At 37.8% G+C, this 27,637-nt stretch overlaps 1 protein-coding gene across 1 annotated transcript in view; it reads left to right on the top strand.

Annotated features, from left to right (window-relative positions):
• The first annotated feature begins 774 nt into the window (after positions 1–774).
• LOC131857515 (uncharacterized) overlaps positions 775–27,637 on the top strand; it is a 98,920-nt gene continuing 72,057 nt past the window's right edge. The window contains exon 1 of the mRNA XM_059210175.1: positions 775–915. Within this exon, the coding sequence (XP_059066158.1) occupies positions 775–915 (141 nt within the window). The remainder of the gene's footprint in view (positions 916–27,637) is intronic.

The raw sequence follows: 27,637 nt of genomic DNA, 5'->3' as shown, positions 1-27,637 counted from the left end.
AAATAATCTTATATGAATCCAAAATTTGAAACGTAGGTCTTGAGCTGACCTCTTGATGGATGCATTAGACTTGGTCTCTGAAAGTTAAAATTGAACAAACCTACCTTATTGAACATAGAAATTTGCTTTCTGGCATGAATCTAGAACTCTAAAATTTGAAAATTTTAGGGTTCCAACAGTGGCTCTTTTTGGGGATGTATGCTCCATGTGAGCATAGCGAGATCTCAGTTATCTCTCGAAAAGTAGACCATTAGATAGCACCCCTTCTATAGGTTCTCCTCTGAATAAAATTGGGTGGCCCAAGGCCCCCCCAAAAATGATGATATTCCCTTTCCTCTATCAAACACCTGATTCTGCTCTTGTAATAACATGCACCTCCTGAAGATGTCATTACTCTTACTACTTGAAATATTATTTCTTTTCCTGCTATAAAACCCTTTTCCAATATATTTAATTAACTTCCTTGTCATTTGGGTTAAAATGTGATACACATAATCTCTTTCATCCTCTTGTATCAACCCTAATTGAAATAAATTATATCTTTAAATAATATTTTACCCTTATTCTTATATTCCTCTTCTTCCTGAAGAATTTTGAAATATCTTTTGTCATATGTGAATTTTATCTGCATATGAGTTTCAGAACACCACTCAAAATTCCCATTTTTATACTCTGTAACACTCATTTGAGGGGAAGATTCTTCCAAAAATGTTATGGTGGTCTCTTAAGGAATATTTAGTAACAATAAATATACTCAATAGAGTCTATTTAACAATGGAGCTGGGAGGAGTAGGAAACGACAATGGGAGAACCCAAAATTCAAATTCTGTGAAAGGCGGGAACTCTGGGTCCAATGGTGGGAGCGGCCAGAACAAAGTTGCTAATTCTATGGGAGGGAAGGACAATGATGAGGAGGTAGATTAGAAGTTAGTCTTCTTTTGAGGTTGGTGGGCTTTGTTCTCAATGTGCTTCCCAAATCAATCCCTAGGCACAAATGGGATTCTTCTAAACCTTTCTCCTATCCCCTCCTCTCTATTCAACACTACTTGCACCCTATTGTATTGGACATCACTCCTCTTTACCTTCCATGCTAAGGCATTCAAGTCTGAAATGAGATCCTCTTGTGTGTCACCAAAAATGAACAAGTTTGGTTGTCCAACTAGCTGAATCTCCTCTCTTCCAGGAATGGGCAACTATTGGAGAACCATGGTTTACCTAACCTTGTTTGCACCTTTAAGGATTTCAATCATATTAATGTGTTGAATGAGCATCTAAACAGGTCCACAAAGTGTGATGACTATCCTTCACCTTTCAAGAATGAAAATTTCCAAGTTGGGTGCAAAGAACGTTGGTTTACTCAAGGCAACTTCTAGGTTCAAATGGTCATTTTGATCAAATGACTTAGTACAATGCTAAGGAGCTTGTAGTAGGGTGTCTCAGGTCTTAACTTATCAGTTTTGATGATTTGAAACCATCACTTACTCCTCCTTCCTTACCGATTTCATGAAATTGTCAAATTTGCTCCAAAAAGGCTACTAGAATTAGCCCTAGTTTTTAGTGAAATTTGTTCACCTTGCTCAATCTATTATACTTCATGGAAAACCCTTGGAGATGTGGTCTATTGATGATGAAGACTCAAGGATTTTTGCTATGGCAAGTACTGTACGGACTGTTTGAGGACTGCCCCACAAAATAGGCACTTTTCAAGGGTTTTTAAGAGTTTTGGTGAGGGTTTGCAAATTAAAGGTCTCCTCCATCATGCTAGACCCAAGTTAAATGTTCAAACCTTGCTTAAACATATACCAAACACTTCCAAAGATTCAAAAGCCAACTTAGGATGTGATCATTATATCAAACAAATGCCATACTGCTGCCCTTACACAGAAAAAATAGTCTAGAGGACTGGGACAACAATGATTTTAATGTTTTTGCATACATTTCAACATTTGTAAACCAAATACAATGTAATACTGTCAAATATAGATGCAATAAAGACTTGACAGAAGTTGGAGCAGCCTGCAAATAAGTAGGAAAGGAGTTTTTTATGACTGTTGGTCATACACCGCCATCACTGCACTTTTAACAGTCTTAAAACTGTTTGCACTTTCTTTCTTTGTTTTAATTTATTTCTTCAATCTGTCCCTGGCCTGCAAAGGGGTGTTAATGGAAAGGCAAAAACAATACATATAGCCTCTTAAAGATCTTAAAAGTCGAACACTCAAGGGATGCCACAAAACATGACAGCCTTATGAGACTATGACAGAAAATACACCTTTCTAGGATCCTTATTTAGGTCCTTTACAACCAAATAGTGTACCTTGTCTTCTTAGCATTGAATAAATTTACAAATACATTCCATGATGCATAAAAACAAGAATCCATCATTCCATACTATCTTGGAAGATTGGCAAATGAGGTTTTGATAATGAAAAAAGTGACTCACAGTTTTACAGTCTGATTACACTTTTGCTTCTTGCATCCAACCAAGTCATGAGAGAGACAAGGATGGTAAAAGGCAATGATAACTCTTGCCAACTCAACTCTTCTTCAACATTTCAAAAGTACAGTGCTATGAACAGCAAAGTACCATTCAAACAAATCTAAGATTACCCAAGCCAAGTTGCTCACTCCACATACTTGCCATGGGTTTACAAACACCTGTGCATTGTTAGAAAAGGAAAATGGATGTATGGTACAGTATGTACACATCCAACAAATTCCCTCAAAGCCATGGATGAAGAGACTTTGAAGAAATTAGTTGGACCATGAATGGTCTTCCATTGGAACCACAAAACAATGCCTTTCTCAAGAGCACTTCAAACAAAAATTGTTCCAAACCCGAAGAAAAGATCAGAGATCACTACTAAAACATCAAAGGAGATCACATCAATCAAAAACAGGTCCAGTACGGACTCATGGAGCCATGGTACGGACTGTACTCTAAAAAGTGCAGAAAACTAGTTAAAAACTCACAAAATACAAGCACAAACAAGTATTTCTCTTATTTTTCCAACATGAACAACTCATACAATGATTGGAACATGGTTTTTATACATGTGCCAACTTATTGAAGCCCTTGTATGAACAGATATAGGCTGGAACTAACCAAAACCACCAAAAACCACTTTTTTGACAACTTTTGACAACTTTTTGACAACTTTTTGTTGCTCAAAAATTGCATTTTGACTTCTGGTGACTTGGCACTCAAAACAATGACTCAAAATCATTTAGAAACACTAAATAAACATGCTCCAATGCCTTTCAAGGCTTTACAACATCAAAAATTCAAAAATGCTCATTTGGACCCAAAATTGACAATTTTTAGCCTACCGAGCAAAAAACCAAAAAAATCTTGGAAACTCACAAAATGAGCTCCAAACCTTATTACACCACAAAACAAACCTATTAAACCTACTAGAAGCATAAAAATAAACAGACATGCTTAATTTGCAATAAAATGTTATACCTGCTAGGATTTGAGCATTCAGGTGCTCAGGTTGTCCTGCACCATACTCCCCTAAGGACAAAGAAGTCATGTGACTCCTTTGGGTAGTAAAGAAAGAGGAATTCCAGCTTTGAGAAAGTCACTTTCAGGTATCCATGTGGCTTCAGAAGCTGGTTTATCCTTCCACTTGATAAGATGCTCCATGTAGGTATGGTGTCTTGTCTTTTTGATGATTCTTGAGCCTAGTACCTGCTGAGGAATGGGAGTAGAAGAAGAGGGGAGAGAAAGATCAGAAAGGGAATGAGAAAGATCTGAAACTCTTTGTGAATCTGATGGTAGCTCCCCTTTGAATGGCACCAAATCTGCAACATTGAAAATAGGAGACATAGAAACTTCATTAGGCAAATCAACTTTGTAAGCATTATGGCCATATTTAGCCAAGATTTTGCATGGTCCTACTCTTCTCATTTGCAAATTAGTAGGCACTCCTTTCTGTAACCGTGACTTGTTGAGATGGACCATCACATAATCACCCACTAAAAATTGAACATCTCTTTTTGAAGCATCAACTCTCTCCTTAACTTTTTGAGTAGTTTCCTGTAAAGACTTCTGTACCTGCTCATGAATTTCTTTCATAGACTGTGCCATATCTTCTGCTGTACCACTCACTTGCTGCAAATTAGTTACATCATTTAACTCAAAAACACCTCTAGGATGCATTCCATAAACAATCTGAAATGGGCTCTTACCAGTGGATCTGTTTACACTGTCATTGTATGCAAACTCTGCCTAATGGATGAGTTGATCCCAACTTTGCCCATATTCTTTGGTAAGACATTTGAGTAGATTACCCAATGTTCTGTTCACCACTTCTGTTTGGCCATCTGTCTATGGATGGTAAGCGGAGCCAAAAGACAAGTTAGTACCCAATTTCTTCCATAAAGTTTTCCAAAAATGACCCAAAAACTTAGCATCTCTATCAGATACAATGCTGGATGGCAAACCATGAATTCTTACAACTTCCTTAAAGAAAAGAAAAGCAATGTGACTAGCATCATTAGTAGTTTTGCAAGGTATGAAATGTGCCATTTTACTGAATCTGTCAACAACCACAAAAATACTATCACATCCTATTTTTGTTTTGGGCAAACCTACCACAAAATCCATACTGATGCAATCCCAAGGCCTAGAAGGTATGGGAAGAGGCTGATACAAACCAACATTCATGCTAGTACCCTTGGCTTTCTGACATACCATGCATTGCTCAACATATTTCCTGACATCTGCCTGCATCTTAGGCCAAAAATAGTGCCTCTGAACCAATTCCAAAGTCTTATTAAGACCAAAGTGACCACTCAAGCAACCATTGTGCTTTTCTTGTATTAGATTCTCCCTCATTGAACCTTTTGGCACACACAACTATCCACCCCTGAATAACAATCCATTCTGCAAAGTATAGTCAGCATATTCACTATGAAAAGTATTCTGAAAATCTTGACAAACCTTGTAAATATCAGCAAAAGCAGAATCATGTGGATATAAATCCTTGAAACATTCTATACCAATACTTCTAATCTGAATTTCTTGAATAGTAAGTAACCTTCTACTCAATGCATCAGCTACTTTATTGCACTGTCCTTTCTTATGCTTCAAAGTAAAGGTATATGCTTGCAAAGACTCTACCCATTTAACATGTCTGTGACTAAGCTTATCCTGTGAATTGAGAAAACTAAGTGCCTGGTTGTCAGTGTAAACCACAGATTCTTTAGGAAGAAGGTAATGCCTCCATTTCCTAAGTGCCTAAACCAAAGCATACATTTCAAGATCATATGAAGAATATTTCTTCTTAGCATCATTAAGCTTTTCACTGAAAAATGCAACAGGTCTATTATCCTAACTCAAAACAGCACCAATAGCAATATTACTTGAATCACACTCTAAGGTAAACAATTTGTCAAAACTAGGTAGAATCAACACTGGTTGGGTAGCAACTCTGACTTTCAACAATTCAAATCCCCTGTTGGCTGCTTCTGTCCACTGAAATTTCACTTTCACACCACCCTTAATGGTTTCTAACATAGGTGCACATATTTCACTAAAACCTCTGATAAATTTCCTATAAAATTGAGCAAGTCCATGAAAACTCCTAACATCACTAGTATTCTTAGGGGTTGGCCAATGAACTATGGCTTCTACCTTATCTGGATCCATCTTCAAATCACCCCCTGAAACAACAAAACCCAAATAGACCAACTCTTGCTTAAGGAAATCACATTTTTCTAGGTTGATAGTAAGTTGTTCATCATTCAATCTTTGTAAGACAATCTGCAAATGTTGGAGGTGTTCTTCCTTGGTTTGACTGAAAATTAAGATGTCATCAAGGTACACAACTACAAACCTGCCTATGAAGTCATGTAACACCTCATTCATCAATCTCATGAATGTACTGGGTGAATTTGTTAACCCAAATGGCATGACTAGCCATTCATACAACCCCTCATTTGTCTTGAAAGCTGTTTTCCATTCATCTCCCTCTTTGATGCGGATTTGATGATAACCACTTTTTAGGTCTATCTTACTGAAATATTTTGCTCCCCCTAAACAATCCATAAGATATTCTATCCTAGGAATGGGGAATCTATACTTGATTGTGATCCTATTTATTGCTCTTGAATCTGTACAAAGTCTCCAAGCCCCACCTTTCTTAGGTGCTAACACTGTGGGTACTGCACATGGACTAATACTTTTTCTAATCATTCCTTGGTCTAATAGCTCTTGGATTTGTCTTGCCACTTCCTGATTTTGTTCAGGTGTCATTTTGTAAGCAGATTTTTTTGGTAAGGATGCACCTGGGATGAAATCTATCTGGTGGCTAATGGCTCTCTGAGGAGGTAGAGAGGTTGGTTGACCATCATTAACAATTGACTTAAACTGATCTAGAAGTTGCTGCACCTCATTTGGGATTTCTATCTTCTTTTCTTTCTTTTCATCAACTGGTTTAGTTACTAATGCAAAACCTATGCCATCACCTTCTTTTAGGGTATGAATGAACTCCTTTTCACCAACTAACAAAATGTTGGGAACTTTTGGTTTGCTTCCCTCACTCTCTTCGTCAAGGGACTGAATTTTATAGTTGATACCATTCTTGAAAAATGAGTATGAGTTCTTTTCTCCATCATATTGTGCTTTCCTGTCAAATTGCCAAGGTCTTCCTAAAAGCAAATGACAAGCATCCATAGGTAGTATATCGCACAAAATCTTATCTTGGTACTCACCTATGTTAAACTCTACCCATGTTTGTTCACTCACCAATACATGCTGCCCTTTTTCCAACCATGTGACCTTGTAGGGCTCATTGTGCTGTATTCTAGGTAGATGAAGTTTTGTAGCAGCTTCTTCTGATATGATGTTATCAGTTGATCCTGAGTCAATGATAACTTTGCACACCTTTCCTTGGATCTTACATTTGATCTTGAAAAAGAGCTTTCCTTTGAGACATATCTTTCTGAGATGGCTCTTTCATGAGGATCCTCCTGATCATGAGGTTTTCCCCTTCTTCTGATGGTAGACACCTTTGACTTGGTGTGGTTTCTTCTTGCACAAAATGGACTCTCTTATCACCTCCTTGAGATGAGCTTGGATTTTCTGGGCATCTATATGCCGGATGGCCTAGTTTTTGATAGTTGTAACACTTCATTGTGGAGAAGTATGAACCTCTTCCAGGTCAATTAGATCTACCCCTTCCTGGGTTGCCTGATCCCCTACCCCTATAGTTGGGTTTGCTCTGAGAACCCCCACTTTACTCAATAAGCTTAGACTCTCCCTAGGACCTATGATCTATGTATCTTCCCCCAAAACTACCTCTATGACTGCCTCTATTTCCTCTGCCTCTGCCTCTACCATTATGTTCTTGTTTCTTCTTGTTTCTCTCTTCTACCTTCAATGCTAATTGATAACACTTCTGTAATGTGTTGGGACACCATAGGCTTAACTCTTCTTGAATATTCCATCTTAACCCATTGAGATACCTAGCTACTCTGACATTTTCATCTTTTGAGGAGGTAGATTAGAAGTTAGTCTTCTTTTGAGGTTGGTGGGCTTTGTTCTCAATGTGCTTCCCAAATCAATCCCTAGGCACAAATGGGATTCTTCTAAACCTTTCTCCTATCTCCTCCTCTCTATTCAACACTACTTGCACCCTATTGTATTGGACATCACTCCTCCTTACCTTCCATGCTAAGGCATTCAAGTTTGAAATGAGATCCTCTTGTGTGTCACCAAAAATGAACAAGTTTGGTTGTCCAACTGGCTGAATCTCCTCTCTTCCAGGAATGGGCAACTATTGGAGAACCATGGTTTACCTAACCTTGTTTGCACCTTTAAGGATTTAAATCATATTAATGTGTTGAATGAGCATCTAAACAGGTCTGCAAAGTGTGATGACTGTCCTTCACCTTTCAAGAATGAAAATTTCCAAGTTGGGTGCAAAGAACGTTGGTTTACTCAAGGCAACTTCTAGGTTCAAATGGTCATTTTGATCAAATGACTTAGTGAAATGCCGAGGAGCTTGTAGTAGGGTGTCTCAGGTCTTAACTTATCAGTTTTGATGATTTGAAACCATCACTTACTCCTCCTTCCTTACCGATTTCATGAAATTGTCAAATTTGCTCCAAAAAGGCTACTAGAATTAGCCCTAGTTTTTAGTGAAATTTGTTCACCTTGCTCAATCTATTATACTTCATGGAAAACCCTTGGAGATGTGGTCTATTGATGATGAAGACTCAAGGATTTTTTCTATGGCAAGTACTGTACGGACTGTTTGAGGACTGCCCCACAAAATAGGCACTTTTCAAGGGTTTTTAAGAGTTTTGGTGAGGGTTTGCAAATTAAAGGTCTCCTCCATGATGCTAGACCCAAGTTAAATGTTCAAACCTTGCTTCAACATATACCAAACACTTCCAAAGATTCAAAATCCAACTTAGGATGTGATCATTATATCAAACAAATGCCATACTGCTGCCCTTACACAGAAAAAACAATCTAGAGGACTGGGACAACAATGATTTTAATGTTTTTGCATACATTTCAACATTTGTAAACCAAATACAATGTAATACTGTCAAATATAGGTGCAATAAAGACTTGACAGAAGTTGGAGAAGCCTGCAAACAAGTAGGAAAGGAGTTTTTTATGACTGTTGGTCATACACCGCCATCACTGCACTTTTAACAGTCTTAAAACTGTTTGCACTTTCTTTCTTTGTTTTAATTTATTTCTTCAATCTGTCCCTGGCCTGCAAAGGGGTGTTAATGGAAAGGCAAAAACAATACATATAGCCTCTTAAAGATCTTAAAAGTTGAACACTCAAGGGATGCCACAAAACATGACAGCCTTATGAGACTATGACAGAAAATACACCTTTCTAGGATCCTTATTTAGGTCCTTTACAACCAAATAGTACACCTTGTCTTCTTAGCATTGAATACATTTACAAATACATTCCATGATGCATAAAAACAAGAATCCATCATTCCATACTGTCTTGGAAGATTGGCAAATGAGGTTTTGATAATGAAAACAGTGACTCACAGTTTTACAGTCTGATTACACTTTTGCTTCTTGCATCCAACCAAGTCATGAGAGAGACAAGGATGGTAAAAGGCAATGATAACTCTTGCCAACTCAACTCTTCTTCAACATTTCAAAAGTACAGTGCTATGAACAACAAAGTACCATTCAAACAAATCTAAGAATACCCAAGCCAAGTTGCTCACTCCACATACTTGCCATGGGTTTACAAACACCTGTGCATTGTTAGAAAAGGAAAATGGATGTATGGTACAGTATGTATAGATCCAACAAATTCCCTCAAAGCCATGGATGAAGAGACTTTGAAGAAATTAGTTGGACCATGAATGGTCTTCCATTGGAACCACAAAACAATGCCTTTCTCAAGAGCACTCCAAACAAAACTTGTTCCAAACCCAAAGAAAAGATCAGAGATCACTACTAAAACATCAAAGGAGATCACATCAATCAAAAATAGGTCCAGTACGGACTCATGGAGCCACGGTACAGATTGTACTCTAAAAAGTGCAGAAAACTAGTTAAAAACTCACAAAATACAAGCACAAACAAGTATTTCTCTTATTTTTCCAACATGAACAACCCATACAATGATTGGAACATGGTTTTTATACATGTGCCAACTTATTGAAGCCCTTGTATGAGCAGGTATAGGCTGGAACTAACCAAAACCATCAAAAACCACTTTTTTGACAACTTTTGACAACTTTTTGACAACTTTTTGTTGCTCAAAAATTGCATTTTGACTTCCAATGACTTGGCACTCAAACCAATGACTCAACATCATTTAGAAACACTAAATAAACATGCTCCAATTCCTTTCAAGGCTTTACAACATCAAAAATTCAAAAATGCTCATTTGGACCCAAAATTGACAATTTTTAGCCTACCGAGCAAAAAACCAAAAAAATCTTGGAAAATCACAAAATGAGCTCCAAACCTTATTACACCACAAGAAAAACCTATTAAACCTACTAGAAGCATAAAAATAAACACACATTCTTAATTTGCAATAAAATGTTATACCTACTAGGATTTGAGCATTCAGGTGCTTAGGTGCTCCTGCACCAGACAAGCCTCCAGATATTCTGAAGGCTGTTGACATTCCGCAGACTTGTGGTACTTTGCTAGAGAAGAAAGTGGGTTCTGGGTTTTCGGGGGAGGGGTCCAGCCCATGTGAAGAGACCTTGGAGAACGGAAAAGAATCTAGAAAATGGTCATCCCTTTTTGGAACAAAACCATCTGGTAAATCCTCTTTACCTGCTATCAAGAATATTTCTGATCCAACTGGCAGAAAGTTCGCTATCTCTATCCCTGATCTGATTCTGGATCATAATATAAACAACATGTCGAACTCCCTGGTAGGTAAATTTATGGGTTCACGTCCAAACATCGAAGTTGTTAGGGCTTACATCAAATGAAAATGGGCTCTGAAGGGTAACGTTGAAATCTCGGCATTGCCTAAAGGCCTCCTTTCTTTTACTTTCTCATGTGAAGAAGATAAATTAAGGATACTTTGTGGTAGCCCTTGGATGGTAGGAAGGATAGCCTTGGTCCTTCAGAAATGGCATCCGAATCTGAACATGAATGACTCTCTTTTGGCACAAGTTCCAGTTTGGGTAAAGTTACTAGGGCTGCCTCTTGAATATTGGGCAGAAAGCATATTCTTAGGAATAGCAAGCTCCTTTGGTGAACTCCTCTCTATAGACCCAGTAACAACATCAAGAAGGAGACTCACTCATGCTAGGTTTTGTGTAGGGATAGCACATGATGCAAATATGCCGGAACAGATAGATATAGTTTCAAAGTTGGGGACATGGAAACAACAAATAGAATATGAATCTATCCCCTTTACCTGCTTCCATTGCAAGAAAGTAGGTCACTGGGCAAAATCATGTCCTATCAAGCCTAAAGGAGAGCTCAAGTAGACTAAATCCCCAGGTGAAAGTAAAAAGGTTCTAGAAAAAAAGGTATGGAAAGTTAAAAACTCAGAAAATAAGGAAGCTAACTTTGTTGACAACAACTATTTTGAACCCTTGGGGGAAAATAAGGAAGTGGTCTCCTCAACTTCTGTCTCCAACCTTCCAATCCCAAAAGTATTGAGGAATGAGTCAACAAAAGTTAACAACCCCGTAACAAAGTAGATCCGAATAGAGGAATTGAAAGAACAGACTGTATCTTCAAAAGACACAGCTGAAGTGGTAACTATTGCTACTTTTGCTGGTAAAGAAATGCAAAATAAAGAGGAACAACCTAAGGAAGGGGAGATCACTGGCTCCCAAGAAGAAAAGACTGACTCTTCCCCACTTACGATCAATACTGAAATGCAAGAAGCCCAAAAATGTGCTATACTGGGTATGACCCTTTCAGATTTAGATCAAAATTTAAAAATAGTAAATAGTGCATCACATGATTCTAGATTCCCTAATTGGGGCAATGAAGATGAAATATCCAGACTCCTCAGTAATCTTGAAGCGGTTCTCAAGAAATAAGCTGACTAGAAAATACCAAAATACAGGAACAAGAAAGGATCCACTCCCTCAGCTTCTCAACTAAGGAAATCTAGCAGAATAGCTCAAGTTGATGTTGGGTACATTTCTTCTTCCCCAGGTCGACCTTCTAACCACAAAGTCAGAGACAAGGAGGCTAGTAAGAACATTGCAGATGGGACTCAGAAGACTCTTAAGGAGTTAGGAATCGGTAAATAACTATGAAGATTATCTCTTGGAATATTAGGGGACTTAATAATCCTCATAAACATGATATTATTAGGAATATGATAAGGGATAGTAAACCTGATGTTTTTCTAATTCAAGAGACCAAAATGAGTAGAGAAAAAGTTGAAACTCTGAAGCTTTTTAAAAATGGGAGTATCAGTGGTGGAAGCTTGGAAGGTGCTTTGGGAGGCATAGCTACTATGTGGAATCTCAATAGTGTCAAAGGCCATGTTCTTATTCAAGAAAAAAATTTCTCTTGCATTAGATTTGAGAATTTAAAAGATGGAACTTCATGGGTCCTCACCAACATATATGCACCCAACACCTTAAAAGCTAGAAACTCCTTCTGGAAAAAACTTATAGAAACTAGGGACAGCTTCAAGAATCTTAGTTGGTTGGTCATGGGAGACTTTAATACTCCTTTGAGAGAGGAGGAAAAATTTGGTGGAAGCCCCTCTCAGTTGGAAAGTAGGTTGGCCCTTATTGATTTCATAAATACTCAGGCTCTCAATGATGTGGAGATACAGGGATGCAATTACACATGGACTAATAGGAGAACTGGCAATGATCTTATCCAAGTTCGCCTTGACAGGGCTCTTATTTCTGATGTCTGGTTTAGACATTATTTCTGCTCCCTGTCTACCCACATCTGGGTTGGGTCTGATCACTTTCCCATCACTCTCTTTGCTAATCCAATTAATAGAAGAAGACATTTTCTTTTAGATTTGAAAAAATGTGGACTCATCACCCTGATTTTACTTGTAATATTCAGAATTGGTGGAATATCCAAGTTGAGGGCACTACTATGTACAAAGTTGTGAAGAAAATCAAAAGTGTTAAGGACAATATAAGACTCTGGAATAAATCCAGCTTCGGAACATTTTTGAGGCCAAAGGTAAAGTCCAGGATGACCTTAAGAAAATACAGGTCCAAATTCAGAAGGATGGTTTCTCTACTGTGTCTATTGCTGAAGAGAATGAAACCCTTAAAAAATACCATGAAATCATTGCTAAAGAGGAAAATTTTTGGAAGCAGAGATCAAGATGCACTTGGCTAAAGGAAGGGGATAGGAATACAAGATTCTTTCATATGTCAACTATCAAACATAAAGTGGCAAATAGGATTACTAAACTGGCAGTGGACAATGGGGAGCTGGTTAAGGAGGAAGAGATAAGGAATGAGGCCAAAAGGTACTTTTCAGATCTTCTAAGGAGGGATCACAGGTTGGATGTTGATGCTCAATCTTCTTTTCTTAAAAATATTCCTTGCCTCATTGATGAGCAGATGAATGCCTACCTTTCTTCCATACCTTCGAACTTGGAAATCAAAAATGTTGTTTTTTCTTTTGATGGTAATAAAGCTTCCGGTCCAGATGGCTTCCCCATGTTCTTCTTCCAAGATTTCTGGGACATTGTAGGGAAAGATGTTTCCAACGGGGTCAAGGAATTTTTTGGGGCTAGAAGACTTTTAAAAGAAATTAATGGCACTTTCATTGCACTAATTCCCAAAATTCAAGGTGCTGACTCCATGGACAAGTTCAAACCAATCAACTCATGTAACTCTTTTTATAAGATTATCTCCAAGGTTTTTACCACCAAAATCCTGACTGTCCTTCCCTCTTTGATTAATCATTAGCAAAATGATTTTGTCCTAGGAAGACAAATTCTTGATTCCATTATTATTGTCCATGAGAATATTCATTCTCTTGTAAGGGGCAAGAAATAGGGTCTCATCCTCAAGCTTGATCTCTCTAAGGCCTATGAACGGGTTGATTGGTCTTTTCTTGTGAAGGTTCTTGTGGCTTATGGTTTCTCCACCAAATGTGTTGACCTCTTTAGTCAGCTTATTACCTTAGCCTCTTTTTCTATTCTTATCAATGGATCTCCATCCCCCTTCTTCCAAGCGTCTAGAGGATTGAAGCAAGGGGATCCCATTTCCCCTATCATCTTCATTATTATGGCTGAATGTTTTGGTAGGTCTATGGAAATCATGGTGATGTGAGGATCTTTTAAGAGACTTCAACCTTCTTCAGCTGATCATTCTTGTTCTCACCAACAGTTTGTGGATGATACCATTGTCATGGGGGAATCAAGTATCTCAGAAGCTAGAACCTTGAAGGACACTCTTTGTAAGTTTTCCTCTGCATCTGGCCAGTTCATTAATTGGGTCAAAAGCAAAGTTTTTTTCATTAATACACTAGAGAGAAGATAACATAGAATCAACAAAATCCTGGAATATTGGATTGCATATCTTACTGCCACTTATCTTGGCCTCCCCTTGGGAATTGCACCTCCTGATTCTTTCTGGAGCTCACTGGTGGACAAATTTCATAAAAAGCTAGCTGGATGAAAAGGAGCCTTTTTAAGTCAGGCTGGAAAGCTTCAACTTCTAAAAGCTTCTCTTCAAAGCATACCTATCTATGCCCTTAGCCTTTTCAGAATTCCAGTAAAGTATGCTGATGCAATTGAGAAAATTCAAAGAAAATTTCTTTGGTCAGGGGTTGAGGAAAAGAAAAGAATGTCTCTTGTGGCTTGGGATTAGGTATGCAGACCGAAAAGTAAAGGAGGTCTAGGCCTGAGAAGAATCCAGACCCTAAATGAAGCTCTCTTGTCTAAATAGGTTTGGAGAATGTTCCACTCAGATAGTGAATGGTGTAAAATCTGGAGAAGTAAGTATTTTCTTATTTCCTCTTCTCTTTCCTCTTTTACCAATTCTGACATTAGTATGAATGGGTCCCATATCTAGAATCATGCCTCTAAGTGTAGAGACAACATTGCTAAAGGGGTTATATGGAAAGTAGGCAATGGCAGGAAAATTAAATTTTAGGATGATCCCTAGCTTTTTGATAAATCTTTGATCGATATCCCAGAATGGGCCCCTTATGCCTCCTCCTATATTAGAATGTTTGGTCCTTTAGTTGAAGGGTATTGAATAGGTAATAAATGGTAGAACATTGAAAGTATCCACCCAAACCTTATTAAGCTTAAAAACCATATGTCATCAGCCTGGTTGAATAAAGAGGAAGACTCCCTCATTTGGAAATATGATCCTAAAGGTAATATTATTGTCTCTTCAATGTTTGGTGTTCTCTCCCTTGCCCCTTCTGAAAATCCTTTTTGGTCTAAAGCCTGGATAAAGGGACAGATCCCTAAAATCAACTTTTTCTATTAGACTATTCTTCAAAATAAAATCTTGACCTTAGATAATCTCAAGGGCAGAGGTTTTGCATTCCCTAATAGATGTGCTTTGTGTCTTGAGGAGGAAGAGTCTGTGGACCATCTGGCCATCCACTGTTCCTATTCTGCTTCAATCTGGGAAAGATTTCTTAAGAGTTTTTGCATTGAATGGGTGTTTCCTAACTCTATCAGTGATTTGTTCTACTCCTAGAATTATCATTGGTCTAACTCCTTTTTTGAGAACTATATGGTAGCTATCACTCCCTCACATTCTATGGGGGTTATGGAAAGAAAGAAACAATCGTATTTTTAGGGACACTTCTCTTACTCAGGATATTGTTTTCTAGAAAATAAAATGGGCTATAGTGGAGAACATTGGGATCATTGGGGTCCCTGCTTTTTGGTCAACCCATTGGAATCTCACATTTTAAGTTCCTAGAGGTTGAAGAATGCTAGCAGTTCTGACCCTAAGCAAAAAAAAAGATTAGAAGCAAGATGGAAAACTCCCCCTCATCGTTGGTTCAAAGTCAATTTCGATGGTGCTGCAAAAGGTAATCTGGGCCTTGTTGGATGTGGAGCTATTCTTAGAGATAATAAAGGTATATACAAGGAAATGATTGTTGTTCCAATATGAAGCCAAACAAACCACAAGGCAGAAGCAATGGCAACACTCCAAGGTTTCTCCTCAAAAAGATGGAATTGCCCCTACCTATGGATTGAAGGGGACTCTAACAACATCATCAAATGCCTCAAGGGGACCTCTAAGCCCTCATGGTCTATCAATAACATTATAAAGGCTACTAGAGACCTCATTAACACTTTTGAGAAAAGTTTCATATCTCATATCTACCATGAAGCTAATGGTTCTGCTGACTGGGCAGCCAATGTGGCGGTCAATCAAGATGAAATGATTACATGGAAGGGAGAACAGGTTCTCCAAGAGGATGTCAGATTAATCATCTTTAAGGATCGATGCAATAGCACCCCAAAGATCATTAATGGACAAAATAATAATGAAATGAATTAAAAAGGAGTGCTTTGAGCTATTATAATATTGTCAGTACCAGAATCCAGATTCTGGAAACTAACAATGGAATCCAGATTCTGGAAACTATTAGTAGAACCCAGATTCTGGAAACTATCAACATTGGTAAAGGGAAGTCAATAGCAGATTATGTGGAGAATTTGACCAAAACTATTGATAGAGCCAAAAATATAAGAGACTCCTTCAATCCCAGATTTGAGCAAAATGAGAAAGACCTGATTGAGAGGAAAGCAAATGCCAATGCTATGGATCAAACAATGGCAGAAACTGTCGATAAAGTCAACAAAATTGAGGAAAGCCTTAAAATTATCACAGAGCAAAACTTAAACATTCTGAAGGCCTCTGCTGGAAATACCAAAACCCTCATTAGCAATTTGGAGGAGGAGAAGGATACCTTGAAAATTGACCCTGACATTGAAGGCACAAGAGATGTTCAAGGACCCAAAACAAGAACCAGAGGTAAAAAGAAGGAGAAGAAGCCAAATAAGGACCTGGATGAACTTAAAGCTGTTGCAGCCAATTATGAATAGCTGGTGATTAAGGCGGAGGACCTCCTAAAGGCTTTATAATTGTGCAGTGTTTTCCCTGGTTTCTTATGTTTTGTTGTTTCTTTCATCTGCTGTCCTTTCTGTTTACTAGCTTTACTGTCAGTCGTTTTGTTAGTTTTTCTTTCATGGTCTGGATACTCTTTGATGATCTATTTTAAACTCCTTTGTTAAAGGTTTCGGGTCCTTAAAACCTATTTTTCCTATTAATCAGAACACTCATTTGAGGGAAAATACTTGATTATTTTTTTTCCTTTCCTTTTTCTTGCAAAGTATTCGTGCCTCCTATGTTGCAATTTTTTAAACTTTTTATTCCTTTGGGATTATGTTCCATATAGTTTGTTTTTACCGTATCCTCATTTTTGAAACATATTTTATATTTCTCAAATAGTGAATTGGGACAGAAATAAGAATTCTTTTCACATATGATTTTATCATAATGTAAATTTGAAAAAACTTCCATGTTTTTTTAGACATATTTTCTTCTTCCTTATGGTTAAAGAATGTTTTCCCCTTTTCACATAAGTATTCAGGACATGTATCCTTCTTAGTAATATTTTGCAAAAGTATCACCTCCTATTCACCCATACTTTTACTATATGGTATTTCTAGAACCTTATTTAGGGATGTATTTTCCATTCCCCTTCAAGTAATGGACTTGAAATCACAAAACATGTATGCATATTTTCTCGAACACTTTTTTCTAATTCATTACACAAAAGATTATCATACTACATGCCTTTATTGAAAGTATTCTCTTGATAATTGCTATCTGTCTCATTGATAGGAACAATATCTTCATTATTGCTTTTTGCGGAAGTTTTTTCATGTATGTATCCTGAATGTAAATTCATCTTGCCTTCACTTCCTAGATGGTCAATGTTACTTTCACAGGAGGGACTAAAAAATGATTCACATTTAAAAATCATCTCCTCACATTCATGTGGAGTTTCATGATACTGAGGATTTAAAAAAAAATCAAAAGGATTTTCAAACACACATTTCCTATTACTCTCCTCACTGTGTATATATTCCTTGATGTATTGTTTTCCTGGGAATCATCATTTTCTTCACCAAATAGACCCTGAATGTGCCCTAATCCATTAATCTATTTATTCTAGAAAAAAATTGGATCCTCTTGAATGTGCCCTAATCCATTAATCTACTGAACATATCTTTCATATTCTTTATCTAACAAATACGAAATTTCTTCTGGACCGAGGAATGTTTCCTCTTTATTATTCATGTCTGTACCTACACATATGGATTATTCCCTACTTAAATCCATAATTTCTTCTTTATCATCAGATTCTTCCTCTAACATGCCTTCATATAAAATCTCAAGTAGAAGCCTTACCTGAGGATCATGATAAATCCCCAACTCATGCATTTTTCTTGAAAATGGGGGCTTGATGTTTGAAGGTATTTTTGTGTATATATTGAACATCCTCATAAATAATTGTGCTCCAGATTCACCTTCCTATTTTTCTATGTCAAGAAATGTATCCAAAGGATAAATGCAAGATTATTCCTCCATAGTGTAAGTCTGGTTTCCGTCATGCTCATAGTAGATATCATCCTCTTCACCAGGGTCTTCTGTAATTGTCATCCTGCATTCATTATCTTCTGCAACCATTTCATCAAGTAAATACTCAAGAAAATTATACAACTGAGAGTCATACCCTAACTTATATATCTTATTTAATAACTCATAAAATGGAGGCTTGACATCTGAAGATATCTCTTGATAAAATTTGAACATCCTCATGAAGAAATCTACTGTAGATTCATCTTCTTGTTTTTTTATATTTAGAAATTTATCCAAAGGATACATACATACTTCTAGTTCTATTATGTATTGTTGGTCCTCCTCTGGCTCATAGCTCATGCTTCCCTCTTCACCTGCATCATGAAACACATCAAGGAACCATTTCTCCAACTCCCTCCATGATGAGATGCCCTGTGTAGGGAGTGATTCATAAGCTTCTCTTGCATTGTCCTTCAAAGTCCTAACAAATAATTTCATCACATAATCTTTTGCATAAACCTCATAATCCTTTACAAATGTATAAAATACATCCAAATGATCAATTGTTGATTCATCATATTCCCCATGGAATTTTGGTACAAGTTGTGGAAGCTTAGGAAACAACTTGTTTGGAATACATTAAAAGCCACTGAGATCCAATGGCCTGATGCCATCTAGAATAAAAGGCTTTCTTTGAAACATTTTCAGAAATGAAATTTTTCATCTCCCTCTGGGTCTTTTCCCCTAGTAGAGTCACCAATTGAATAAAACCTTGTTAGATAGAGTCACCATCTCCTAAGCAGAAAATATTACCAACTTAACTGATCTTCTAGGGTCCTCCCTCTAGTAGAGTCTAAAACAAATTACCAAAGATTATAAAAATGTCCTCTAAATAATTCCCCAATAGAGTCACCAATCTATTGGCTCCCAAAACCACAGATTGGAAAATTAAAAGACTTGCCAAATCCTCAAGTAGTCCAATCAGCCTTGGCCAATGAACAAGGACAGTCAAGGACTAGATCTCTTTGCACTTTAGGCTCCACTAAACCTAGGTGGGTGTGCATCTTCCTCTCAAGCACAAAAGAGGTTATTTATAGTGGATTTGAAACTTTTAGCAAGTTTACACAACTGGCAAGTTTTTGTTATTCAAATATGCTTTATTATGTGCTTTAACTAAATGCTTTGAAAAGAAGTGATTGTGAATGTATATTAAAAATGAGATTGCTTTCCAGACTTAAATGAAATCTGCATAGATCAGTTCATATAGGATTTGGGAAGAACATTTCTCTATCAAGGACTTTGAATGCATACAGATCAAAACCTTAAAAGATCAATAATAAACCAGTGCCTCTATCCAGGGATATATATGACACTTTGTGGACAAAATATCTTATCAACTCAAGAGACAATTTCTCATCAACTATGAAGGTTCAATATGTGTTACACAAACAATAAGAACTCAATCTTTCACTTAATGCAACGGCATGTGATTCACATCATAGCAAATATATAAACAAACTTATCAAGAGGACAAAGATAATCATCAACACAAAAGTGTACACAATATTTGGAAAAAGAAACAATGAACCTTGTATATTAATCTTTAGGAAATAGTTGCATACATAAGCTACACTTGTAGATACTCCATTATAGATTGCTTGCACAAAATGATACTTCTTCTTCCTATAGACTTCCCTAATACAAAATGACATTCAGTCCTTACAGCAGTATGTTGTTCTCATGATTCTTCTATTACCTACAAAAATGACTCCCTATAAATATGTCCATCAAAAGCCATATATGAAAGGACACACCCTTTCATACACAGAAAGGAAAATTACAGACAACTACATTCCAAAGGACACACCCTTTGGTTTAATAAATAATTACAAATGAGAATCCTAAAAATAATAAATGATGCTTCAATAATGTGTCTTTTATTCTTCTGCCTTGATAAAATTCCTTAGAAAATATCCATCATCTTTTCATTATCTCTTGCACACAAAGATAAGCCAATCAAATTCCTTGATTTAAAAATTAAAATATCTCACCTTCAATTAGGTCTTAATTGGAAGAATCAATAATATTTATTTCCTTATACAAATACTTATTTAAAATAATTCATTTAAATCAAAGTATTAAACACTCGTAAATATTTATTGAAATAAAATAACTTACCCTAATGATAGTTTTTTCATAAACTAAGGTAAAAGATTTTATATGATAAATAAAACAAAATACTTCCCTTTTAAAGATGACATCTGTGAATCAATATTCTGACCGCATTTTCACCCTACAGTCTGGACTATACATTTAACTTTAATTTTTCCCTTTGATGCGCATCCATTCATGCCACGTATCTTCTTCTGGTTCGCTCACGGATCACCCTTTATCGATGAAGTTTCCATTGGTTTATTCTTTCGACCAAACTTCCTTCCTCGATGATCTGTTCATATGTCTTATTGATTTTATAGTTTCATCGATACCTTTTATTTTTGATGGGACTGCTTCTGATTTCTTCGATGAACTTCCTGTTGATGAAACTGCTGCTTTCTGTGAGTCCTTTTAGAGATTCATTGCATCCAAGGTTTGTTCAATAAGTCACTTGATGACATGCCACCTGACTACAGTTCATCACTATCAGTCTACCATTTCACTTTAATTGTCTGCCCTTATCCGTTTGCCTTATTGGGGTGGCTGCTAGTGGTTAGTCGCCAAGTCACGGTGGGTAACTGACAAGCAGTTTCCCATCGTGGTATAGTGATGGCCATCAACTTTCATCTGTGAGATTTTGCCAAGATCAAGGGCACAATGAAAAGTATAAAGAGAGACAAAAGAATGACAAGAACAAATGGTATTCTCATCAATATGCAAATGATCAACTGGATTCACCAATACAATGAATATAGGCATTCTTATATAGGAAAGGCCATATGGATGTACGAGCACACAATCATGACATCTGGCTCAATGAGAAACAAGGTTAGGTAAGAAATACTAGGGGTAGGTAGGAGAAATAAGAATATTCCACAAGAGGTGGATGACCCACCGAATGTGGAGTGTAACAGCAAAATAAGACCACAAAAGGTGGAATTTCTCCTACAAGCTATATCCCTATGTGTACACTTCCCTAAGTGTCTCAAATCCAAACTACGAAGAGATGTATTATCCTAAGTTAACTTAAGTAAAGTGTAATAATATCCATAATGAATATTTATTTACACCAACACCCCCCTTTAAGTGCAACTTAGGTCGAATGAAGACTCAAGTCAACAATGCAAGATGGCTCCCGGCTATGACGAGGCCATGATAGGTACCCATGTACAATATGCAAATGCAAGCAAAACTATGCAATGCAATCTCTCAAAAATGGATAAAGGGAGAAAACCCAGTGGGAAAAAACTCCCCCCAAAAGAGAGATGAATGTACAAAAGACTCTCAAAGAAGAAGGACAAAACCTCAAAGAGGATAAAGTCCCCCCCATAAGAGAGGAAGGAAAAGTTAGTTGACCCCCCCCAATGACACATCCCACACCCCCAAGAGAGCTCACAACTATTGGAACTTACTCTCGGTGAAAGGTTTGGTGAATATGTCTGCAACCTGCTCCATTGTAGGACAATAATGCAAATCAATGACCTGCTCCTGAATCAACTCTCGGATATAGTGCATATGGATCTCGATGTGCTTGGTTCGTTGGTGTTGGACTGGGTTCTTCAAGATTGCAATAACACTCTAATTGTCACAATGTAGAACTCTCGGTCATGGAGTGGTGAACCCAAACTCTTTAAGAATCTGTTGAAGCCAAATGGTCTCAGTCACTGCATTAATAGCTCCTCGATACTCAGCCTTAGTCGAAGAGAGAGCAATAACATGCTGCTTCTTTCTCTACCAACAAATGGGGCCCAAACCAAGGTGAAAATTGTAACTTGAAGTAGACTTATGATCATCAAGATCACTAACCCAATCAGAGTCTATGTAACCAACCAAGCAAAGTCCTATGCCTGCTGCATAGTGAATCCCATAGTGATGTGTACCTTGGAAGTAATGAAGGATGTGTTTGGTTGCTTTCCAATGAATCTCATGTGGTTCCTGCATGAAGCGGGAAACCATGCCAACCAAAAATGAAATATTAGGGCATGTATGAGTCAAGTAGATGAGACTACCCACAAGCTAATGATACAATGTGGCATCAACTAGTGGATAAGAACACTGAGTCTCAAGCTTGACTCCTGAAAGAAAGGGAGTTGGTGCAGGCTTACAATCAACCATATGAAAGTGTGAAAGTAGATCAATAGCATACTTGGGTTTGGATAGTGTAATCCCAAAAGATGACTGTGAAATCTCTATCCCAAGAAAATAGTGCAAAAGGCTGAAGTCAGTCATAGAAAATCTATCATGCAAAGCAGATTTTACCCTCCTAATGATGGATGTGGTGCTCCCTGTAATGATCAAATCATCAACATAGAGAACAAGTATTAAGTGAGAGTCATCCTGTCACAAAATATAGACATTCGGATCAGAATGACACCTGGTGAACCCTGTTGAGAGAAGAAAAGAGTCCATCTTGGCGTACCAAGCCCTAGGGGCCTGCTTAAGTCCATAGAGAGATTTCCTTAGTCTGCAAACCAAGGAATTAACCTGGATGAAACCCTGTGGCTGCTCCATATAAATCTCCTCATCAAGATCCCCACGATGAAAAGTACTCTTCACATCCATCTGATGTACAACCCAACCATGAGTTGCAGCAATAGCAAGTGTCAAGCGAATGGAGTTCATCTTGGCTATGGGCGCAAAGCTCTTAGTATAGTCAACACTTGGAACATGAGAGAAACCTTATGCAACAAGTCAAGCCTTATACTTATCCACACTACCATCCGCTGCAAACTTGGTTTGATAGATCCACTTACATCAAACCATCTTTCTCCCATTAGGGAAATGGACTAAATCCCATGTGTTGTTCCTCAGCAAGGAACTATACTCTTCCTCCATAGCTTGGTCCCACTCAGGAACCCCTGATGCTTCTCGAAATGTCTATGGATTGGAAGCGGTAGCAATGAATGCATGTGGAAGGTCCTGATGCTATGATCAAGTCCTCCATGTATCTGAAGGATCACCAACAAGAGAACCTGCAGACTCAAGTGTCTGTCGAGCCCAATGAGGTCTAGGTGGAGGTGGAGAATGAGGCTCGTCAACTGCAAGTAGACCCTACAGAGGTGTAACCCTGCAAGTCGGAGTTGAAGGAGTCTCATCATCTGAATCACTAGCATCACTATCCACAATGGAGGAAGGTGGAGGAGGTAGAGAGGCTAAGCTAGGAGAGCTTTCCTCAAAGTGAACACTCCTCTCAATAAACACCTCACGTGTCTTAGGATCTTTCAATCTATATGCCTTAACACCCTCAGGATATCCAACAAATATGCAAGGCCTACTCTGAGGTTCCAATGCCTTACATTTCTGCGGAGGTATGCGAGCCCATGTTGGATACCCAAAGACTCTAAAATGTCTCACAATTAGTTTCCTACCAGCCCAAGCTTCAAAAGGAGTAATGCATTGTAAAGATTTGTGAGGAACTCGATTCTGGATGTGTGTGGCACAACTGATAGCCTCTGCCCAAAAGGTAGGATCAAGAGAATGTGCATGTATCATACAACTAGCCATTTCTTTGAGAGTTCTATTCTTGCATTCTACAACTTCATTCTGATGTGGAGTGTATGCAACAGAATGTTGAAGATCAATCCCCTCAAATGTACAAAAATCCTCAAGTCTTTTGTTCACATATTCCCTTCCATTATCTATACAAAGAATCTTGACCACTTTCCTAGATTGCTTCTCCACATGAGTCTTGAAGTCCTGAAATCTATCAAATACTTCACTCTTATGAATGAGAAAGTAGACCCAAGTGAAGCAGGAGTAGTCATCAATGAAGGCGAGGACATAGCGGGCCTTGCTAAATGAAGGTGTTGGAAATGGACCTGCTACATTGCTGTGAACAAGTTGAAGAACTTACAAAGCTCTCCAAGCTTCCCCTTATCAAACTTCTCCTTGGGATGCTTGCCCATGGAACAACCTGAACATACACCCTTTGAAAAACTAATTCGAGGTAGACATGTGACCTTGTCTTTAGTGCTGATCTGCTGAAGATAGTGGTAGTTGAGGTGACCAAACCGCTCATGCCATAGCTTACTTTCTGAATTTGAATGAGTAAGCAAGGCCCTAGAAGGAGAACTTGGCACAAAGTGGGAGAATGAATAAAGCCTTGATTTGTCATTGACTTGTTCCACTGCTACCAAGGCATCATCATCAAGTTCCTTTACAACAACTGAATTAGGTGTAAACTCAACGTTTTTCCCATTTCCATAGTGAGTGATTTGGTAGATAGAGAGAAGGTTGGTAGACAAGTTAGGAACATAAAGAACATTCTCAAATGTTCCATCATCCATGTCAACTAAACCTTTCTCTTCAACCTCTACTTGTGTATCATCACCTATGTAAATGTGAGGTACCTTAGATGGCTCCAACGAAGAAAACTACTCCTTTGTAGAACCCATGTGATAAGAGGCACCTGAGTCAAGTATCCACTACTGTGAAGAACCTGTTGTAGCCACAAATGCTTGCCATTTTCCCTTAGATTGTGAGGAAGAGGGAGGAGATGAATCCTTCTTTGTGTAGGCGTATGGCAAGTTGATGTTGCTTTTCTTAAGAAGATTTGTCAACTCATCAACTTGCTTGGTGTGGCATCGATGCTCATCATGACCATACTTCTTGCAGTATGCATAAGTTGGTTTATCCCTCTTAGGTGGAGTCCCCTTCTTGAAAGAGGATGAAAAATTGCCTTGTGAGGGAGAGGATGATTGTCCTTTTTCCTGTTGTGGCTTTGACTTAGATTGCTTCTTCTTCTTGTTGGAATCTTTCCCTTGACTCCCTTGATTAGCCACCAAAGCCTTGGACTTTGAAGACTTGAGAAGCCCCATGTTCAATAGCTTAGATTGTTCCAATATCAACATTTTTGTGAAAGCATCAAATGAAGGCATAATGTAGGAACTCCCCACTGTCAAACGATGAGTTTGGAAGCTAGACACAAATGCTGCATATTCTGGTGCAAGCTTGTTCAACAAGTTGAATATCAACTGAGCATCTTTTTTATCAATTCCACAATCCTTAAGCTTTACTCTTAGCTCATTTGCTTCGGTGACATAATCTTGGATTGTATCAAAACTCTTGGGATCCAAGTTGGTGAGCTCATTGTCAATCTTGTAACCTCTGATTTCATCAACTTGACCATACAATTTTTGATACATATCCCAAGCCTCTTTGATTGTTGTACACTTCTCAATGTGAAAAATGAGGTTATCTGATACACACTTACACAAATTTCCAAGAGCCATGCAATTCTTAGTGAGCCATTCTAACTAATCATTAGGATCAGCCTTAGGATCAGGTGGTGCTGCTATAGTTCCATCTATGTAATGCCTAAGACTTTTTTCCATTAATTTGCTTCATACTTTAATTTTCCATGATGCATAATTATGTGGAGTTAAAGGTGGAAATTTATGAGGACTCATTGCAACAAAAATGAAAGAGCACAAGGAAAGAGAGGTACAATCACACAAGACACCCCCAAATTCCCTCAATCAAAGAACCCCCCCCCCAAAAAAAAATAAAAATAAAATGATGATTTGACACTTCTGATTTCAACTTTACAACTGCCTCAATAAGGTCAAAAAAGACTCAAATTAATAATGCAAGAGATCTAAACTAAGATCCAAGCAATTTACAAGTACCAAATAGGCCAAATAAGACCAATTTCTGAAAGTACAATTTTCACTCAAAATCTCTAAAATATGATCATAGATTATGAAATTAGATGAAAAAATATGTACTTTAAAAAAAAACAGCACTTGAAAAGGAGGTCGTATGAGCTCAAACAAAGCCTTTGAAGTTGCAAAATTGAGGATTAGATAGGGACAGCTGAGAGAATCCAAAAATTCTGAAAAACCTGTGCACCAAAATTAGAACATAACCACACCATTGCGAAGAGCATGAAAAATTATCCCAAATCAAAAAACAATTGCACCAAAAAAGGAGCAAAATTGAGCAAGATATGGGCCTCCAAAGTTGACCCAAAAATCCAAAGTGCTCAACGGAGAGGGGTCTAAATTTTTTTCAAAAAATGCTGATTGGGAGTTGACTGAGCACTGACTGGGCGCTGCTAACAAGGCAGAAGATACAGACGCACAAAAAAAATATTATTTTTTTTCTTTTCCAAATTTTTTTTTTCAAAACTGGAAAAAAAAAATTCAGAAAAAAAAATTGTTTTTTTTAGATCCGAAAATTCCATACCGTACCACCCAAATTGGGTAAAAACTTCCTCCAACACCCAAAATTCAATTTTCATCAAAATAGGCTGAGTTTATACCTGATTTTTATGGAAACGGCCTCTCGAATGCAATGGTGAGGTCGAAAACGTTCTAAGATGCCTCCAAAAAACATTGTCCCTCAGATCCAAAAATAGAAGCCTTCCAAGATGTCTCTAAAAACTAATGAATTGAAGCCCCAATGGCTCTGATACCATGTGAGATTTTGCCAAGATCAATGGCACAATGAAAAGTATAAAGAGAGACAAAAGAATGACAAGAACAAACTGTATTCTCATCAATATGCAAATGATCAAATGGATTCACCAATATAATGAATATAGGCTTGTTTATATAAGCAAGGCCATATGGATGTACAAGCACACAATCATGACATGTGGCTCAATGAGAAACAAGGGTAGGTACGAAATACTAGGGGTAGGTAGGAGAAATAATATAATATTCCACAAGAGGTGGATGACCTAGTGAATGTGGAGTGTAAAAGCAAAATAAGATCACAAAAGGTGGAATTTCTCTTACAAGCTATATCCTTATTTGCACACTTCCCTAAGTGTCTCAAATCCAAACTATGAAGAGATGCATTATCCTAAGTTAACTTAAGTAAAGTGTAATAATATCCATAATAAATATTTATTTACACCAACATCATCAAACCTGCACAACCATCAACTCGCCTGCAGACCCCTGCCATGTGTCATTTCTTGATTTGTCCGTGCATCAACTGGTCACCCTCTGTCTTGCCACCTCATTGCCACTTTAGTTGCTCACTCATCTTGACCAGACTCACCAAAAGACTTGGGTCCACCTTGTCACCAAGTCGCGATGATTAACCAATGATCTATTTCTCATCGCGGTATAGCTACAGTCGTTGGATCTCATCGGACTTGCTTGATCTTTATCTTGCCTATGCTGCTCTCTTTTTCCATGTGTCACCACATGTCTGCCTTTGGTTTGCTCATGATTACACCTAGACCTGCCACCTAGATGCCACCTCATTAGTCACCATGTTGCAGGGAATAACAGGTGTGCATCTTCATCTTGCGGTATAGCGACAATAGTTGATCTACCTTCAACCTACTTGATCATTAGTCATCCCTTTTCCGCACGTGCTTTGTCGCCAAGTCACGAGGATTAACCAGTGAGCTATTTCTCATTGAGGTATAGAGACCATCGTTGGATCATCTACCTGATCGTTAGATCTATCTGACTTGCTCAATCTT

Source organism: Cryptomeria japonica, chromosome 1, assembly GCF_030272615.1.
Source record: "Cryptomeria japonica chromosome 1, Sugi_1.0, whole genome shotgun sequence".
Classification (NCBI taxonomy): Eukaryota; Viridiplantae; Streptophyta; class Pinopsida; order Cupressales; family Cupressaceae; genus Cryptomeria; species Cryptomeria japonica.
The sequence above is the reverse complement of the archived record's forward strand: the minus strand, read 5'-3'. Positions and strand labels throughout refer to the sequence as shown.